We start from the raw sequence: 17874 nt of genomic DNA, 5'->3' as shown, positions 1-17874 counted from the left end.
TATATATACAATATAAATACTATTTTTAAAATCGTGTCAATTAACTTTAATTACACAGTTTATTTTTTATTTAATACAGCACAAAAAGAGGTTTATAAAGATATATGGTTTGGGTAATTAAATTAAAAAATATTTGATAAAAAATCTAAAACGAAAGTACTGTTTCTATTAATTTTTATCATATACCATCTAATTTGCTGATATTTACGGTTCCTTTCAATCTCCCTATCTTTCTTTGTTCCTTTTTATTAATCAAATGTAATACACGACAAAAATCTAAAGAACAAACCAAGCGTGTGGATACTGATGTTTGTTGCTTCCTTTGTTTACCAAGCATTAATACAACTCTTGAATTTGCAGCGAGAAACAAACATGTATATTCAGCAAAATATTCATGTACTAACATATTTAAAAAAGCAGAAAATAAGAAGATTAATATAAAAACTGCCAAGAGGCAAGGAGAACAAAATGTAAATACTTTATAGAAAATTAGATAATATTAATTAAAAGAACATTCTCATTACTCTCTTAAGAATAAATATGTTATCAGATAGGAAATACAAAAGAGAAGAATAAAAAATAAAATCATTTTCCTTAATATGGTTATGGCTTTAGATTTTAATTAATAAAACGATGGTCATCTTCTAGAGTTCATCACATTTAAAAAAAGCGACAACTATTTTATTAGTTAAAAAAGAAAAACTTCAAATGTATAAATATTTAAAGCTATGTATAATTTCATACTCGTATCAAAACATAAAATAAAAATGATCTTAAAAAAAAAAGTTAAAAAAATTAATTACTTTATAGTTAAAATACTTTTTTTTATGACTTTTCCTGATTAAAAAATGAATGAAAAATATTAAAATATGTAAAAAATAAACCATTTTGAACATTACTATTTTATATTAAAAAAAAAGTTTTGGTAAAAGAAAAGTTAAATTTTTATTTTAATTACAATTATAATATAATTTTAAATTTTAACTGACTTAATTTTTCCGGACGCATATATTATTATTTATACAGCTATCATAACTTTAGTTTTTGTGCTAATGTTAAATTAGAAAAAAAAAAGTTAAGGAAAAATTTTCTGTTAGCGAATCCTTTGTCAAACATTGTCACTGTTTATATGAAGCTATTGAAAAATAAAGCACTATTGTTTAATTAGAATAAAATAAAAATATAAAACGTTTATAAAGAAATCGTCAATGACTTAACCCTTAGTAGTGGCATGATCTAGTGGTGCTCCAACACATCGCTATACAACCATCACTTTGAATTAAATTAAATACCCTAAAAAATATCTTTATATACCTTTTTCCTGTTTTAACATTGTTTTCAAATATCAAATAAATTTGAGTGTTTATAAAAATGCTTTAATAAAAGATTAAAAAAATAATAATAATGACACAACTATAAACTTTTGTAAAACTGACTTTATAGTGTTGGCGAGCTCAAAAATGGATTTACTAGGTATTCTTAAAGCGATATAATGGTATTTACAAAATTCCTTCTTCCCCCCTAAAAAATAGAGTTCTAGGATAAACAAAATACATTTTTACTGACTTAATTTTTCGAATGCATCTTTTTTTTATTTATATAAGTATCATAAGTTCAGTTTTTGAACTAATGTTACTTATTACCATTCAATTTGAGTGAAAAAAAAAATAAGGAAACATTTTCCATAACATAAGGAACTCTTTGTTAAATATTAAATATATAAATGATTGACAGTATTTTTCAAAATATGAAGAGAGTTGAGGGTCGATCTCTCGACTGGGCCGGGGCTCGGGGGTACGGAGCCACTGCGGTGCAGGCGCATCCCTCTCGCCGTACTACACGCCCGTGGGGTGCGGTCAAAAAGAAACAAAAAATAGTTAACTATTTATTGGCCGATATTTAGCCCCATCATCTAAAAAACTACTAGATTTGAAATAGTTTATTATTTATATCTACTTATTTTACTGTACATCTTATTTTTATTTCATTTTTATGAAATTTTCTTTTCACTTATATTTATATAATTTTTAACCCTACCTTAGTTTACTTTTTTGTTTCTTATTATCCTACGTTGTCAAAATATTTTTAGTTGTTTTTTAGCCCTGATGAAGAGGGCTAAAGAGATGCTCTACAAAGATGGGTGAAACGTCGGAAAATAAATAGTTTTTGACCACATCCCCGAACATTCTTTGTTAAATATTTCAAATATCATCACTGTTTATATAAAGTACTATTGTAAAATAAAGTACTATTGTTTTGAGATCTACCACTTAAATTATCAGAGAATCTGTTACTTTGATGAATTTTAATGCCTTTTCTCTAGAGAAACTCTGAAATTCGACAAATACGAGTAAAATATACATCAAGGTTACTCGTAATCTACACCGACAGGTCATAACCTCCATTAATTAAAAACACACACACTTCAAGGATGGAATAATTAAAAATCCTTATCTGGTTCAGAAACTTATAATTTATCACATGATTCTAAACCAATAGTTAATTTTTTTAAATTTATTTCAACTGACATTATAATGACTGATTAAATATTTTATATTTAATCAAGGAAGGTTTGATTTAGGAACAAATTATAATTATAAAATTTCATCAAAATATTTAGTAGATTATAAGCCCATCTCTGACTATAATCACATAATATTAAGTAGTAATATTAAGTATACTTAAATATTTTAGTGCATAATTAAAAATAAACTAAACACTTTTTAAAGCAGTAATTATTTTATGTATTCAATTTATGTAATAAGTAGTAATCATTTTTTTTTTATCTTATGTATACAGTTCATGTTAGATAACAGAACAGATTAGATATTTAATCAGTCTTAAATTTATTTTATACTGTATAAGAAATATTAGTAATTTATACCTAAGTATGTATCTGTAATAAACACATGAAATAATAAAAATTTTATTTTGGTAATTTTTAATATAAAAAGTTATGTTTCTACATGTAACTGTAAAATTTTAAACCAAATGAAGAAGAAATATTACCCATAATTCAATAATGATGAAACATATTTAAAATATGAGGCCTGTTATGCTAAACTCAAGTAAGTCAAATTTTTGCAATTTTATAGGAGACTAAAGAAATTTTTTAAAATGTGAATTTTTAGGAAAATTAATTTTTATTCCGGGTAACTAAGGGATTGATAAATAGGCTGTATGAGCAAGTATTAGAGGTTTTATTATTATGCTGTCTGAATTTTAGGGTTATCAGAAATCTGAAATTTTGTGTTATAAGGCTTTAGCACAACTGTAGTGGTTGCCACGCTACGCTACTAAGGGCTATATAAATTTTATTTTTTATTTCTATTTAAGTTAAAAGTATGTTATTATCGTTTGTTTATTACTGTTGTTTAAATAGTTGTAATTTGATTTTTTTTTTCTTTTTTGCAGTAAAAAGAGCGTATTTAACAAGCTTTTAATAAAATAAAACAAAACAATATTCTTCTTAGAAATTTATAATATGAGCACAAATTATCTTAAATAAAAAATTAATTTATAGATTGAACGTCTGTTTATATTTTTAGGAGTTTAACTGAGAGTGTTAGCCAATGGGTATAAAAAATAATTGAACTACAACTATTTAAACAACAAAAATAAATAAACGATAATAACAGATTTTAACTAAAATAAAATAAAAATATAAAATTTATATAAAGAAATTGTTTCAGAGATTAACCCTTAGTGCTCTAACACATCTATACAAGCACCACTTCAAATCCTTTCTTATTTTTAACATTTCTTTAATATATAAAATAAATATGGGTGTTTGTAAAAATATTTTAATAAAACAAAAAAAAGGGATTATTTTTATTTTTAAAAAAAAATTGTTGCTTCAGAAGAATAATGAAGCAAGAATAAAATTTTAAGAAACTGACTTTATAGTGTTGGCGGGCTAAAAAATGGATTTACTAGATGTCGTTAAATCGACATAATTGTACTTACAAAATTCCTCTCATAGTGAATTTTTTTAGTACAACTATATCTACATACAAACATCTAATAAATGCATTTTTGAACCCTACAAAACAATAAAATTAATTTTATAGTTGTCATCATAACTAACTTTATAGTTGTCATTGTTCTTCCAGACAAGCGAAATGTATAAATAAAACAGTTTTCTTAAGAAAATTCGTTATAATTTGGTAAATTTAAACTTGGTCTTGAAGTTTTATTACTGAATCATCAACAAAATGGATGTTTGACTTTTTTAGCCTCATTATAAACGGTTTCTGAAACAAATCCTTTTAGCCATAGGAATAAGGTGATATCAAACAAACAATTCAAAAAAACCTTGGTTTGGTACAACAAGCTTCATATCATTTTAATTATTAGTAATATTATACTAAAATATTCCTGTATAATTATTTATTTTAGTGAAAATTCATAACTAAATCATTAAAAAAAAAAAAAAACCTCTGAAATTAAAATTATAGAAATTATACCTCAAATTGAAACCAGTGCAGCATTTTAAAGTTGCAACGATAAGTTCATGTGTTGGTAAAAAGGTTAGTGCGTTTATTTTATTAGTCTTTTAATATAACCAAAATATACATTTAAATATGTACAAATATATTATGTGAACTAGTTACTATCTTGTGAATCAGTATCCGAATTTTCAAACTGTACCGCATTTTTAGCAGGTCTGAAAAAATAAAAACAAAGGAAAATAAAATAAATTTAAAAATAAAAAACAAAACAGTTCATAATGGAAAATACAAGTATTAAATATAATGATGAAAACAGGTAAGAACAAATAACTAAAGAAAAATTTTATCATAACATTAAAACACACAACTAACGTCATTAAAACAGGATGGTCCCCAAACTAAGCGATCACCACCAATTCTGCCTAACATAGTTTATTTTGACTAAAATTAACTATGTAGATAAAACAAACAAAATAATAATAAGACTCAAATACTTAATGACTCAATTTAGAAAAATAATAACTGATATATATCGTCAATTTACAAGTGAAACACATCAAGTCAAAATTTTCTAGTTTTGAGTTATTTTTATTTTCCCAGTCTAAAATGTCTTCAGCCCAGTGACAAAAATAATTCTTTTACCAACAATATGACTTTATGGTTTTCACCAGACTGAATATTTTAACATTAAGCTAACGATATATGTGTATGTAATGAAAATAAACATTTTAACACAACAAGGGCTTCCTCTAAGCTTCTAACTAAAATTACTTCAAACTTTTCAGGAATAAGAAAAAAACCTAACCTTTGACCAAATTTTAATTTTTGGCACAGAAGAGCTTTCCTAAGAGCAGAGTTGAACAACTATGAAACTAATAGCTAAAATTGCCATGGATACGATATTTATTTATCAATGGTTCATTCATGAATAAGGGTCGTATCCATGGCGATTTTAGCTATTTGTTTCAACTTTAGCTAATTTTTGCCTATCTCTGCCTAAAGGATTAAGAACTAATGCATTTTTACGTTCATTATCAGCACCAGACATATTAGGTCAGGAAGAAGCTTTTTACACTGAAATATTGTTTTGTAGCTAGAATCTTTTTAGAGTGAACCCTTCAGTTAATAGTATTATAAAAAATATCTTAGCACGATGATCTGGCTAGTTTTATTCTTGGAATTTAGAGAGGACTTAGGGTGCACCTCAGGTTGAAAATTTTTGGACTCCAAGTCTCAAACCATAATTATTAACAGAACGTCTTCTGGCTACCACTGCAGTATTTCTTGTATTACGAGAAGAAAATTAAATATTATTAGACACACCAATTAGTTCAAATCAGACAAGACAAAAATAATCAAAAAATATTAGAACAAAATTATTAGCCATAACGAAAGCAGCTAGTCTTAAACAAAATGTCAGACATCAAAGTTGAATGGGAATCGATGTCGAAGCATTGATGAGCAGAGATGTTATAACAGAAAGTAGAAAATTAGTTTTCATTTATATAATAAAAAGCAGGTCCCCAAGCAATAGTTCCTGAGAAATTTCTATAAATAAAAGGACCTATTACAAAATGAACCTTTCCTTATGGAAAACTAATAGAGTGTATTCAAAGGATACCGTTATTAAGAATCTCTTTAGCATATTCATAAATATGAATCCTAGAATTAAATATTCAATGAATAAAAAAATATTGAGTCATTTCTGATTTAACAAGTAATTTTTAAAATTTGTTTTAGATTAGGAAAAATTAATATAAATTTTATATTTCCACAAGATTTCTTAAAAATATTTCATTCACTGCTAATTTTTTTATGTTAAAATAATAAAAAAGTAATACAAACTTCGCTATATTCAAATTCAGTACAACTGGAAAAGCTTATCGCTTTGAGGTAATTTTATGAAAATATTAAACTTTTTTATCTTGTACAACATATAAACTTTTCACTATCATTTCTCGTTCTTGTACACTCTTTCCATTTCAACGAATGAGTAGATATTACATGATATTAAGATGTTACATAGAAGAATTCATCAACACAGTGAACATTACGAAAACCTATGAGCAACTCGTTACGGATAAGAAGTGGTTTTGGTGATTCACCCAGTATGAAATCAATAATAACTGCGTTAATCTTACATAATCAATTCCTAAAGCCATATTCATGAATGCATTAAGGAACACCTTACTTAGGTTTCCTTTAAGCACACACCTTTAACTTCTCTTGAAAAAATTATTGTTCTATTTATGCACCTTTCCTTTGTTAAGGAAGCACTAGTTAGGGAGAAATTTTTATAAATGAAAGGAGTATTTATAAAGCAAACATTTTGCTAAAGGTATGCATCTAAAGGATGCCTTTAGTAAGTTCTTCCTTAGAGCATTCATAAATATGGCTCCTTGCATTAATTATTATATGAACAAAAAAAAGAGTATTTATAAAAAAAACAAAACATTTTTCTATGGTAAGCTAAAGATAAGAAATTAAAAGATACCTTTAGTAAGGTGTTCCTCAGTACATTCATAAATATAGAAATATCTATTCCATGAAGAAAGAAAGGGGCATTTATAAAACAAAAAAGTTTCTAAGGGAAGCTAAAGGTATGCATTTACCTAACCAACTCCTATAACCATATTTATGAATGTACTAAGGAACACTTTACTGAAGGTTTCCTTGTAGTATATTTCCTTAACATTCTCTTGAAAACTTTAACTTCTCTTGAAAAAATTATTGTTCTATTAACACATCTTTTATTTGTTAAGAAAGCAATAGTTACAGAGAAATTTTTATAAATAAGAGGAGTATTTATAAAGCTACCATTTTGCTAAAGGTATGCATTTAAAGGATGCCTTTAGTAAGGTTTTCCTTAGTACATTCACAAATGTGGGGCCCAGAATTAACTAATCCATGTATATAAAAAAAAAGTAGCATTTATAAACCTATTTGTTAAGGGAAGCTAACGGGGTGCATTTATAGAATATCTTTATATTCATAATTACATAAATTATAATATATAACCTCCTATAATTAACTGTTCCATGAATAACAAAACGTATATCCATATCCTGTTTATCAAATTAATTTTCTGTGTTAGCTTTTTCCTTTTGTCCTGGTATAACTTTTGAGTTCTAACTTAAATCAGATACAACTTAATACAAAGTAACTCAAATTGATTAATGGTAAGACTGCCTTCAAGGCAAAGAGAGGTGGCATCATTAAGTAAAAACTAAATGGATCATTCTCACAAAAATGAGTAGATATTTTCACATATACAAAATATTCAATCAATGTGAAAAAAAAGTTAAAATACTCATTTGAACATTTTAAATGAAATTCACTGTCAATCCAAATAATACAAATATTATTATATGCTAAAGAATTATACATCTTATACGAGGATAGAAATGTGGTCCAATCTATTAAGGTATACCATATAGAATGGTATGGACCATATGTCGGACCCAATACAGAATGCCAAACAAATTATTACGTGATACTATAACTGGTAAAAGAAGAGTGGGACAACCATGAAGATGCTGGCTACATGACCTTGAGGAGGACTTAAAAGTTTTAGTATTCACAAGACAGAGAGAAAAGGTAATGGATAGAGACCACTAGAGCAACATTGTTAAGGAAGCCAAAGTCTGTCCTGAGCTGTACCGCTGTTCAATAAGTAAGTAAAGAAAAGTTGGAAAACACCATTAAAAATTAACAATAACACCAACTAGAAATGGTCCAATTAACTCTTAACAGTTTATTTTAATTCCCCTTCCTTTTCGGTCCTTAAGCTATTATCAAAGAGACAACCTAAAAATTTTTTTCACATTATTACCATATTAATTCCTCACATAATACCAATATTTTTAAACATGCTTCAATTATTGACTAGTGACGATTCATTTAAAAAATATCTTTCATTTGCAGACTAATTGCACATGCCATTTAATTTTTTTAAAAAAAACTTTGAATTTGAAATATTATAATTATTTGAAGTTTATATGAGATGGGCAACAGCCTGCAAATAAAAGATATTTTTTAAATGAACTGCGATTAGTCAATAATGTTCAAAAATATTGGTAATAATATGAAAACTATTTTTAGGTTGTCTCTTTGATAATGGCCTGAAAGCCAAAACATTGGAGGTTTTAAAGTGTTGAGAGTAAATTCGACGATTTGTAGTTGGTGTTATTATTAATATAAATCACTCTCAAACAATTAATTAATAAATATATTAAGTTAGTATACTAATCATTAAAAATAAAATGCTCCTGTCCTAAAATTTACAGAAGACAGGATCATAATGGATAAGACAATGACGAATTACAAGTTTTTCTAAAATATCCTGATTATATCCAATGCTTTCCCAAAAATTATCATAAAAAAAGGGACTGCTCTGCATATTGAATTAGTATTGAACGATACTTCCTTAATTATTGAGTACAGAAGCTAGATGCAGTTCGTTTATTTACATCTCAGGCAATACTCACTGAATGTTTATGTTGTGTATTAGATGTTAATGTTCTTGACAGCTTAAAAGTCAATGAAAAATAAATTAGTGGGAAAGCAAAGTAAAACACATCCCTAAGCTCGAAAATTCACAGAACAAAAAATGACAAGACGGTGTCGCGATTCACTGAACTGTTCCATTTTCAAGTGAATATCGTAACCTATCCATTCTGAAAGTGAGGACTACCACTTTTTTGATTTTCTGCACAAAAAAATATTTCATTTTTAGATAAATTTTCATAAAATTTAACATTTTTTTTTTCAATAGGTAGATTTAAAAAATTTACCTCTTTCTGTGAGAATGAACCATGCATAAAGTAGATCATTTTTTTTTTAATGGAATCAAGTCATTTATAAGAAAGTTCAAACATATCGATTACAATTCATCTTTACAAAATAGGAAAAACACGCAAAGACCAATTTGGGTAAAAAATGTTTTATTAAATAAAATAAAATGTCTTATTTACATTTTTAAATGTCAATAAGGATGATTATATTTTATAACAATAATAGATAGATAATAATAATAGATAGATAATGATAATAATTACAAATCTACAAAATCAAACATTCCATTTTTACAAAGTAGTACATTTGAACATTTTATTTTGTTTCTCATATTCATTTTTACACTAAACAGTTTATTTTTTAATAATTATTAATTATATAGTAACAATAAAAACATTTAAACTGAAAGACATGGATGACTAGGGCTGGTTAATATATTTTTTTGTTTAGCAAAGTTATCAATTAATGAGAACCGTTAAATAAAGGAAGAAATTAATCTCAATGAGTTGCAGCTAAACAAAATTTACCTACAAGTAAGTTTTTAAATTTACTTAGTAAGTTGTGAGCTCTTATGTTACCATTGCTCAAGATGTGAATAGAAATTCTTCTAATTTCTTTTGGGTGGATTTAACAAAAAATAATAGTGTCCATAGTCATAAGTGTTATTATAATAAATAACTGCATATCTGATAATGAACCACTAAAATTGTCACCAGCCAAATTGCTTAGTATAATAGCTAACACAAAGGTTTGATGCTAACAACAATCACTGGATACACACTTTTATCTGAACCTAAACCCACAAGATCAGTCTGGACACATTCCTCCCACTAATGTTTCGGTACTGTCCTTGGACTTTTAATGGGCGATTAACGTTTATTAACCTTTACATAGGTTACTGAGCCCTACAACCTTACAAGCCCATCTTATTCACCAAAATTCTATAACTGAATTATATTTATCCAGAGCAGTTCACACAATTTGGGGCCGTTTGTGGCTGAAGGAGTTGATATGCTGGTCCTAATAACCTTGGAAATACAGTGGCCGGTTTGAATTCGGCCTGGAGGATTGACTTTTATTTCATGGCTTCTCACAGAATAAAAACTTGACTCTCCCACCATGGTTAGAACAAGTTGGTTACCTCTAGATAACTTAACCCACCCTTCCCTCCAGTATGTCAAAAATGACTAGGAAGAGGATAATAAAAAAAAAGTCACACAATTTGGAGTTGTGAAGCCTTCTAAATTCTCTCTTTAACTCATCCTTCTTTGGTCCAAATCTTCTTTTTATGTATCCTTCTTTTTTTAGCAATATTTGAATTTTCAATTTTTTGCTTTAATTTAAAAATCTTTATTTTTAAAAAACGTTATTTGGTAAGATTATGGTAAAAATTAGAAATGGCTCCACAATCATTATTTCTTTCTGTACTTTGAAGAGGTACAGTTTTTACCTTCAATTTTTATAAAAATAATAACTTACGATACTTTTAGATTTACTAGTTATGAAAATCCGATTGAAATCCTCATGAAACGCACAATTCTGATAACAATTGTTTTCGTAACACAAACAGCTAAATAGATAACCAAAAATATAATAAAGAAAACACAATAACTAACTATGAAATAAAATTAAAAAAAATAATATTCAATACCCAATTAATATAACCACAGAACTTACAAATTCATCTTTTTGGAATGTTCATTATTCAAATATTTCAATAAAACAATTACAAATCAATTATAAATTTCAATATTTAACCTGATATTTGAAATAGTTTATATTGGTTGGATTTTAAAAGAAGTATTACTTCTTGTTGCAAACAATTAAAATTTATATTCCTTAGTAAAAAAAAAAAAACTAAACAACCCATTAATCATTCGTAATAAATGATAATAAATTGTTAAATATAATTATTTTAAAGTAATTTAAAAAGGAATATTGGAAAATATACATATACATTATTGAATACCTACTTAACAATACATATGCACAATTAATTATAAAAATGCCCTAATCAATGTTTAAAAAAATATAAAAAAATTTTCTACCTAATGTAATAAAACTAAAAATATTGAAACATGACTAATAAGCCATTCATTTATACATGTAGTCTATGAATTAATTTCTAAAAATGATATAAGCTAATGATAAATATACAAGGTTTCTTTTACAATTCTTTCTCAAGTAAACCAATATGCACACCCAATACTAACATATGATAAGAATAAATTATGAAGGAGATAGTCACGGGGATTAATAACTATTTATTACATTATTATATATGTAATAGTTATTAACTATTAGCAATATATATAGTAATATTGTTAGTAGTATATTAACGATTAGTAATAATTATTAAATATTATAGTAATAGTTTAATAACTTAATATGTAATAGTTATAAACCTTTTTTTTTGTTCTTTTTTGACTGGACCCACAACCATCTCCTTCAAATTCAGTTATGGCCAATCATTCATATATATGATAAGAATAAAGTTCTTTTTATTAACATTACTTCCAAAAAATTTTTGAAAAAACTTCACCTCACTCCCAAAATCAAATTTGCTACATAAATATTAAGCTTATTATCAATGAATTAACCCTTAGCAAGGAACGCATGTCTCACAGGCGAGTAATGTTTCACCTTTTGTCTGCTGGAGGCCAGAAATTCATCATTTCCCACTCAAATTCAAGTAGAGCCTCAATATTCTAGTAGCTTCCATGAGGAGAGCGAATCTGTACAGTTCAGGGGTTATCTAGTGTTAGGAGGAACTATTTCTTAGAATCTAACTACTTAGCGGAAAGGCATTTCTTGAAATGTAAGTATATTTACCTGCTTCACGGGCAGATATTTATTTTTGTATAATTTTTCCAACATCCCTGTTCTTGTTGACATAAACAGCAATTTGTTGTCACTTTTAAAATAAATGATCAAAATTACCAGAAGAAAACATAGAAGATGTACATCTCCTTCTAATTTCCATGATGTTCACCAGGAAGATTTTTTTTCTAGTAGTTCGAAGCTGTTAGTCGCAAGAAACGAATCTTTCACTGATAACGTAAAAAAAATGTTGGTTTTGAAGATCAAATGTTTTCTTTATTCTTCACCGAGAACATCAATTTTTAAATTTTTATGTTCTTTAAATAAACTAGAAAGTTTATAGTAATTAGTAATTCACTTAGAAAATTATAGATTACAGTGAAAAATTAAAGAAAAAGTAAGAGGAGTCATCCTGAAAAGTGAGTGTTTCTATATTCGTAAATATAATAGATGTTCTCAGCTAAGGGTTAAGTAAAACAAACATATTTCACAACAAATAGGGAGCGACATTAGACAAGATTTTTTTTGTTTCTACAACAAACCATCCGACATACCTGTAATAACTGTCATATTTTTGTTAATTGATGCATTCATTCATTTTGAATAATAATAAAAAGTTAAACAAATTCAGATATTTGCAAGCAATATTGATTTAATATAACTATATGAAATTAAATGAGAAAAAAATATATAGTTGACACTATGGTTGGTAATTTCTACAAAAAACTCTATTTAATTAAATTTTTTCCATTAGTTACTGACAAAATTAACGAAATAGAGTAATCACAAACTAACATTTTTCTAACTAAAAACGGACATACAAAGCATTACTTAGTAAGATTTAATTCAAAATTACAATTACGATTACAGACTACAGACCATACAAAATTTTTCTCTAATAATTTACAATTGAAGCTCTACTAATAGGACACATATAAAAAGGATATAAATTTTTCAGTACATTAAAGACACATTGCAAAATGTTTTCTTTTTTGAACTAATGTCAGGTATTTTATGATAAATTACAACAAGCATTGTTCTAATAAATAAATAAAAAAAATGTATATATACATAACAGAATAGCTACTTTAAAATGGTATAAAGCAAAAATTTCAATTTAAAATAAATTAATGATTGTAAATTCAAAATATGAACAAAGCTATAAACTCTGAAAACAATAAGTCTGTAACTCAATTATTAGGAAGATAAATGGTTATTAAAGTTTTTGAAGACAAAAATCTTCCATCGCCTCTCCAGTTTCTGCAAGGTGTAACCTCTATCCAGTTTATCGGTGTAGTCTCTTAATTTGACTGAGACATTCTGTAGAGATACTTAAAACTAAGACCTGGGAGCTGTGATATGTCTTTTAACTACTCAAACAAGGTTTTCTTTAACACATTGGCCTTAGGATCTTTCTTTCAGACAATTTCAATGTACTTGTTTAAAATCTAAATATATAATTCATATATATCTTCAAATTTCTGTATTTTTGATGATGATATTGTATATGCTGATCTCAAAATCTTTTACTTAATCTTCCCTTCAGTAATTAATATTTTAAAAAAAAATATTCAGAAGTAAGAAGGTATACTATGCCTAAAATGAGTTTTGCCTGTAGGGGAAGGGAACTCATACACTCCCCACCTTAGCTCCTTCTCCCATCCACATCGTAACAAACTCCTCCAAATGGGGAACAAACCTTTTAGTTTTGTTTCAAGATGTAGTCCGGAACTAAGTAATGCCCAACCAGTTCAGTATTGGGTAGGTACGTGGATCGCTTTTACTCCCTATTCGCAGAGTCTTAATTCACAAATACAGTAGGTTACTCATTTCTTTAGGTTATCATTTATCTTTGACTGTGAATGTTCCTTATTGATTCTTGTTTTACTTAGTAGGCAAATATATTGACAACTCTGTTCTGACTTTCTATTTAAGATGCAGTACCTTCCAAAAAGTTATTTTTGAGATTTGATAATTATTGTGTTCAGAAAAAAAAACTACCTCTTTTTTTAAGTTTAAAGTTGTTGTGAAAGAGTTAGTGCAACAATTTTCTTAATTTTAATATTATAAAATGCAGTATATTTGGTCCTAGAATGGGATTAACTTATGATAAATGCAGTAATTTATGGCTTTTCAGTTATTAAAATATTGTGTTCTTCCAAAGCAGTATATGTAAAAAGATTTGCCAAATTTTTTTTCATAAGAATCCATGGGTATATATATATATTTTTTTAAGTGTGGTAATTAAATTATCAAACTATATTCCGTTTTAATTAACTGATAATATCTAAAGCTTTCCATTAATTTTACCTTTCATAATTACGTTTTTGGTTTGAGAGTGGATAGTTTTTTCTCTACCCAGTTTACTTGATATGGTAAACTTATAATATAGCGATATTAATGAAATATACAGTTCTAGACATTCTGAAGAGGTTGTTGGAACAGACCTAGAGAAGAGAAGACAAAAGAGTGGGAGGTTGGCTGGAAAACATTGCCACGTTTGCATTTCTCCTCTCTCTTTACCCACAGGCAAACTCATCTTAGATGTACTATAATTATATATTGAAAAAATACATTAGGAGCTAGATCATGGATAATTATTGTAAATAATGACCCAAGATCATTTAATTTACTATGTTAATTTAAGTTCTTTAACTATCAAAGCCCTGTCTTATTTTTGATTATATTACTTCTCAAATTTATGTATCTATATCTAACATAATATTCACACATTATTATTAATAATATAAAGTTAAAATCAAATAATAATAATAATAAGTTTGTACATTATAAACTCAAACAATCAAAAGGAATCTGATCCAAGATATCCTTACTACCCCTGTCGCTTAAAACCTCGGTAACAGATTAAATATTGGCTTGAGTAAAAAACTTTTAACAGTTATATTAATTTTAATAAAATGTTCACAACATATTTGTGCTAGTTGATATTTATATATGAGTACTGAAGGAACAAAACAATTTCCATTTCTAGACTAAAACTTTGGTAAAAAAAAACTTTTTTAATAGATTTTCAAATACATATGTACATGTGATGCAATAATCCACCAATAAATCAAGGCCTCCACCAAAAGCTACCGCCATTCTTCCCTAACCTATGCAGCAGCCATCTAATCTGCTTTATTTAGTAAATTTCTTTTATCTGCGTGGACACCACTTGAGGTTGGGTAGCATAACCCCATTTTCCTTCAAAGCAAAAGTGAATTTAAAAGGCCATGCCCCTGAAAGGAAAGTTTACGTTGAGGTTAACAGGAATGTCTGTTATTGTGATCTAAACTATAACAAAAGGCAGCCGAAACAAGACCTTATCCACGTTTCGACTTGAATATAAATTGTTGTTAATTAGTCGGCAACCATAATACATTAAAATAACTAGACACTTTCAGCCCTTAATAAGTGCCAACGTGGCCATCTTGGCTTTTGGGACATTTTGGTTATTTGTGAGCCATTGCACCAACTTTGGACCAGTTTAAAATTGCAGCGGTGTATTTAGCTATAGAGCTGCAACCTACACATCTCGGCAGCACTCTTCCTCTAACCTATCGGGAGTGGATCAACTTTTCGTCGAACAGTATTTAGTTTATATATTTATATTGTTTTTGTTTTTTTATAATTTGTCTCTTTTGCTTTCTTAATTTATTTATTTAATTTTATTTTATCTAAAATGCCTTTTTATTTTTAATTGTATTCATTATTTTAGTCATCTTTTGGTAATTTTAGTTTAAGTTTTCAAATGTTTAAATTGACCAAATAAATGTTTATATCCGAACCAGCTAGTTATTTGTTCTTTTTAAAGCCTTCCAACAATAACACATAGTCGATTTAGTCGAAGGCTTTAACACCGTAAGTGATTTAAAAATAGAAAAAATGGGCTGTATTAATATACAGTAGGAGACTGATAGTTAGTTCTTCATCATTTACCAACAACTTTGAAAAATGGAGATTATTTTGTTCCACAACTACTTATATATTTAATTTAAATATAATTAATCCATAAATACATACATATAAAAATAAAATTGTTATCACTCTTATCCATAGTTTTTATAATAACTTTTTGCACCATTAGTGTTATCTGATTTATTGTTAGAATATGAGTTTCTTCATTAATTTTAATGCATTAAAAAAATTAATAAATTGAATAAATAATTTAAGAAATGACAACCCTGTTCCTCTTTCTAATAAAGGAGGAAATAAAGTTTAATATCATTTTAAAAATAAATTATACCTACCCTCATTAAATGTTAAACCTTGGTCAACATAAGCAGTAGATGACGGAATTTATAAAATGAAGAAAATTACAATTTAAATAAAATGAATTATTTTTTATTCATACACATACTCCATATGAACATAGCATTAACACATTCATAATTAAATAAATAAATTTATGAATAACAGTATTGTGCCATAATTTTTTACATTACATAGACACTTCTATTAAGGGACAATTCATTATGCTTAAAGGGGCTTCTGTAAGGGAAATTTAAGTGTATATGGAAGAAATAAGTTAATCTAATGCAATTAATAGAAAGCATTTAAACAATGTTTAAAATTTAAAACCATCGAAACATGAAACCCTTGCTCCTTAACGACAGGGATAGTAAACTACAACAGTATAAATTCATTTAGTAAGGAATATTTTAATTTGAGCATAAATTTATGTTGCTATAGCAACTGCTGCAAATAATTTTATTGCATAGATCCATACTTGCGAGACGGAGACCAATATGGACCTTCTTCGGATTCCTCTTCAGTCACCCGCGTGAACGCAGAACTCATCGCTTCCCGTAATCTATCTTTGAAACTCTTGTATTCTGTATCATTACTTGCAGAGAAATCGAAATTCGCTACTTCAATTGTGTACCTAAAAAAAAAAAAAAAAAGATTAAAGATATATTTTTTAATAACTGATGATTTAAGAACTAAATTAAATTATACTAAAAACTAAAGATAACAAGCTCTCATATTAACCCTTATCGGCCGCATGTCACCTCTCACATGACAACAGTACTTTGTCGCTGTGGTCGTATGTCAAGTGGGAGGTGAAAAAGCGAAACATATCACAACTTCCTGACTTTAAGTTCTTGAAAAAATTAGTTTTGGGGGTATGTAGTGGATTTGTTTTAGGGAGCCATGGTGGATTTGTTTTTGGGGCCTGTGGTTGAAACAATTTTAAGTTTTTGGGCAAATATATGAAAAAAATGTTTTTCCACCTATTATAATTACATTTCTTAAGGTTGATATGCTGCGACAGTTCACTGTCAAGGCATATACATATTACAGTTAAACGTGGCAGTTAATGCAACTGTTAGTCCACTTGCATTACTTGTAATATTAACGATCACGCCAGTCCCAGTCTGACAGTAAAACTGTCTTGATAGTTAATGCTGGCAAGATTGTAACTATCAAGTAGTTATACCATGGTAGTAGCTAAAACTTTTGCCACAATAACAGGAAATGTGCAATAGTTTACTTTCAAGGCGTATACATATGATTGTTAAAGTAGCAGTTACTTCACTGACTTTACTTGTACTATTGACGGTTATCAAAGTGACATTACTGCAACTATTAAATAGTTATACCGTTATAGTTATAGTTATTTTTTTTTAATGAGGAGAAGATAGGATAGTCAAGGGCGGAGTCAGCAAAAAATACACAAATAAGTAAATCTTATTTATTAGTTTATTTTTTGCAGACCGCGCCCTTGACTATCTTCTCATATTAAGCTACGGTCAACTATTCACACCTCAATTTTGTAAATGGTTCATACCATTCTGCAAAAGGTATT

The 17874-nt window shown here is 27.5% G+C and overlaps 1 protein-coding gene across 1 annotated transcript in view; it reads right to left on the bottom strand.

The window, feature by feature from the left end:
• Positions 1–2853: 2853 nt before the first annotated feature.
• The window catches only part of LOC106685886 (uncharacterized), a gene marked incomplete in the record, with an annotated part of 32011 nt that continues 16990 nt past the window's right edge, over positions 2854–17874 (bottom strand). The window contains 2 exon segments of the mRNA XM_067049054.1: positions 2854–4666; positions 16795–16950. Of these exon segments, the coding sequence (XP_066905155.1) occupies positions 4606–4666; positions 16795–16950 (217 nt within the window).

This window comes from Halyomorpha halys, unplaced genomic scaffold (assembly GCF_000696795.3).
Source record: "Halyomorpha halys isolate HHAL.00 unplaced genomic scaffold, Hhal_1.1 Scaffold751.1, whole genome shotgun sequence".
Classification (NCBI taxonomy): domain Eukaryota; kingdom Metazoa; phylum Arthropoda; class Insecta; order Hemiptera; family Pentatomidae; genus Halyomorpha; species Halyomorpha halys.
Note: the sequence above shows the minus strand (reverse complement) of the source record. Positions and strands in the feature narration are given on the sequence as shown.